Source organism: Micromesistius poutassou, assembly GCF_964030765.1.
Source record: "Micromesistius poutassou genome assembly, chromosome: 2".
In the NCBI taxonomy this organism is placed as follows: domain Eukaryota; kingdom Metazoa; phylum Chordata; class Actinopteri; order Gadiformes; family Gadidae; genus Micromesistius; species Micromesistius poutassou.
Window position 1 is genome coordinate 12,628,299 of NC_140272.1, and position 2,972 is coordinate 12,631,270.

A 2,972-nucleotide genomic window follows, 5' to 3' on the forward strand; every position below is an offset into this window, starting at 1 on the left:
AGGGTGGGGCTTCAAAAAGGTAGGTTAAAATCCTTATTAGTTTCTCTCCCTCGCTCTCCAAATATATACAAATGCAGCATTCCCAGTGGAGATTATTATGGTACAACAACAGGGACATGTTCATTAAAGCATCAACAACACCCCCGTCCCCCCTCCCCTCATCTGCTATTTAAAGACCTTGAAAAACAGCAGCTTTCCCAGTTAATGATTCACCACTATGTGGGGAAAGTGTGCACTTACGCTGTTGACTCTTATCACTACAGCTGCCCGCAAAGCTGAGGGTACGTTATCTCTATAGCTGACCTTAATGGGGATGAGGCATGTCATTTTCCTCTTTGTCTGCTGGAGAAAAGATGGCAATTGTGCAGAAATGCTATTCTATTAATTGAGAGCAGATTGCACATTTCCGCTCAGCATGCTTGTGGCTTAAACAGGCTTAAGACAGGGTCTAGTATGGAGGTTGCTTGCCTTGTCAAAAGGTATTTATTAGTTATTTAATAAATGCTAAGCATATATTTCGGTTTCCCTTGTAAAGTATAAAACACAGCTATTGTATTGTGCTCCGGTTTAGATTCTGACACCACCTGTTTTAATACATTTACATGTAATACATTTTAGTAAAAGTTAACTTGCTAATATGAAACCTTTAGGGTTTTGCATTGGAAACGATGTCTCTTTAGTGGTGTCTCCAACATGAACTCCAAGCCGTGGTAACCAGCAGGCTGCCCCTTGTTTGACCCTTCCCTTCAGCATCTGCGTTCTTCTCTCTTCCTCTCATCTAGAGCCTCGCATTGTCTCCCTAGGGAGATGAGCCTCTGCACGGGCACGTCCGCCGACAGCGCCGAGTCCCACCAGCTGTACTCTGGGGACAGGACGCAGGTGGGCCTGTGGTTGATCAGGTAGCGGTTGAGGTAGCTCTCCTCCATGCCCCTGGCCATGAACCCCTTCTCCTGGTCCTCCAGGATGAGCAGAGAGCAGGCCCGGGCCAGGCGGAACACCTCGGCCACCCGCCCCCCGTACAGCTCCGAGGTGTAGTAGAAGTCTCCCTCGTCTTCGTCCACACACGCGGCTGAGCTCTCCTCTATCTCGTAGGGGAAGGCATGCCGGGGCATCCCGTACAGCTCGGGGTGCAGGGTGGCCACCAGCTCCGACAGGATCTCCTCTCTCACTGGTGCCGTGAACTCCTGGTCAACGTCGGCGCAGAAAACATACTCCACCTCGTCACCGACTTCGTCTTTGATGGCGGCGGCGAGCAGGTCCATGCGACGACTGGCCAATCTGTCCCAGCCGGGCATCTCAGCCACAGGGATCAATTTCAGGCTCCTGTCCGGTGCCAGCTTGATGGGGGGCTCCAGGGAGCGGGGGTTATCGCAAAGCACGTAGTATGTGACCCCCCGGCCTGGGAGGAAGTTGACCTCGGCCGACAGGAGGAAGCGGCGAAGGTGCAGGCCGTAACCGCCCACAGCTAACACGAGGAGGCCCGCGCGGACCTCCCTCTGGGAGAATTTTGCCCGGTGTGTTGCTGACTCGCTGCTTTCCCCCCATACCAAAGGGGCTCCCCAGGGGGTCTCCAGGAGAGGCTGTTGTCCTAATAAGGCGCCCGTGTCTGGAGTGTCTGTTTCCCCCTCGACGGCCTGCAGGCCTAGGATAGGTGGGGGGCCGACATTGACGCGGACCGTGGCCTTTGACCTTTGGAAAAGATCTAAAAGGGGTCCAGATATATTTGTATTAGAACACTTTCTCAAATATTCAACATATAATCACAACAAGATTATTAACGCGCAGACAATTTATTCAGCTGGTTTTAATAACATTTTTTAGAGAGCATATGTCAGCGGCCTGTTGTTGTCATGTGTTTGATTCATGTTTTTTTATGGATGATCTGAACATGATGTTCAGGTCACCAGGAGGTGAACATAACATTGTCTTCTGTACTTAGAGTTGTGTCAGAATTTGTATACTCTAAGCTGTGCTACATGCAGGTAAAAGTCCTACCCTGCACCAAATAGTGGTGAAGCACACTCACATATCAGAAGAGACAATAGAAGGCTGTACAGGACCATCCGTGCTTTGCTCACCCTTACTGGCCCTATGGGACACACACACACACACACACACACACACACACACACACACACACACACAGAGAAAAAAATTCACATTCCCGCACACACACGCACAAACACAAGCACACATGCCAGTTGATTGCTGTTGATGACACAAATAAGTAAAATACAAATTGAAAATGGTGGTATTGTTGTCAACAGTGTAAAGGAGGTGTGTGTAGTGTAGTTAGGTTAATCTATGTAGCCCTTTATCACAATTGTACCATGAGAACTTCACGGCATGCATCACCTGTTATTAGCTGTTAAAAAAAACCTTTAATTTGTAAACCAATTAGAGGTACCTCACTTAAGTGCTCCGTGGGTAGACATACGCTAATTATTAACGAGACACATGAATAATTTATTTCGAAAGGTCAAAATAAGGTATAGGCCTACGACACACACGCACACGCGCACACACGCACACACGCACACACACACACACACACACACACACACACACACACACACACACACACACACACACACACACACACACACACACGTAATAAAGTACACAGCTTGATAACGGCCCAATCAAATTATGCCTATGTGTCAAGTTTTCCACACGCCATATTCGACTGAAAGACAACCCACATTTCCTCTCTCTTCTCCACTGAAAGCATCGTTAAGGCCAAAGTAAACCATTGAATGAACACCGATCATTCCAGACGATATATCAATAGAGTAGGCTACAAACCAGTAGAGAGAAAGAGGGAAGAGGCGGAGCGACCGTACTGACCTGAGCGACATTTGCTAAACATGAAGAGTGCCATCCTCTGACTTGTAGGCCTGGTCGATTTCTGAAGTCACACTTCTGCAACTCTCCGTTTGTTCTCCCCGTCTATATTATGTCTTTACTTTGAA

At 48.3% G+C, this 2,972-nt stretch overlaps 1 protein-coding gene across 1 annotated transcript; it reads right to left on the reverse strand.

Annotated features, from left to right (window-relative positions):
- Positions 1–271: 271 nt before the first annotated feature.
- LOC311339335 (globoside alpha-1,3-N-acetylgalactosaminyltransferase 1-like) lies at positions 272–2,972 on the reverse strand. The gene is made up of 3 exons (XM_084464717.1): positions 2,848–2,972; positions 2,027–2,089; positions 272–1,702 (listed from the first exon to the last, which is right to left on the reverse strand). The coding sequence occupies exons 1-3, from the start codon at positions 2,879–2,881 to the stop codon at positions 747–749; spliced, it is 1,053 nt and encodes a 350-aa protein (XP_084320843.1). The 5' UTR covers positions 2,882–2,972; the 3' UTR covers positions 272–746.

Bases quoted from the DNA above. Each gene is read 5' to 3' on its own strand.
- LOC311339335 (XM_084464717.1), bottom strand. From the start codon at position 2,881: ATGGCACTCTTCATGTTTAGCAAATGTCGCTCAG. The intron at 2,090-2,847 runs GTCAGTACGGTC...TGTGTCCCATAG, and splicing joins GTTTAGCAAATGTCGCTCAG to GGCCAGTAAGGGTGAGCAAA. The intron at 1,703-2,026 runs GTGAGTGTGCTT...GACCCCTTTTAG, and splicing joins TCTATTGTCTCTTCTGATAT to ATCTTTTCCAAAGGTCAAAG.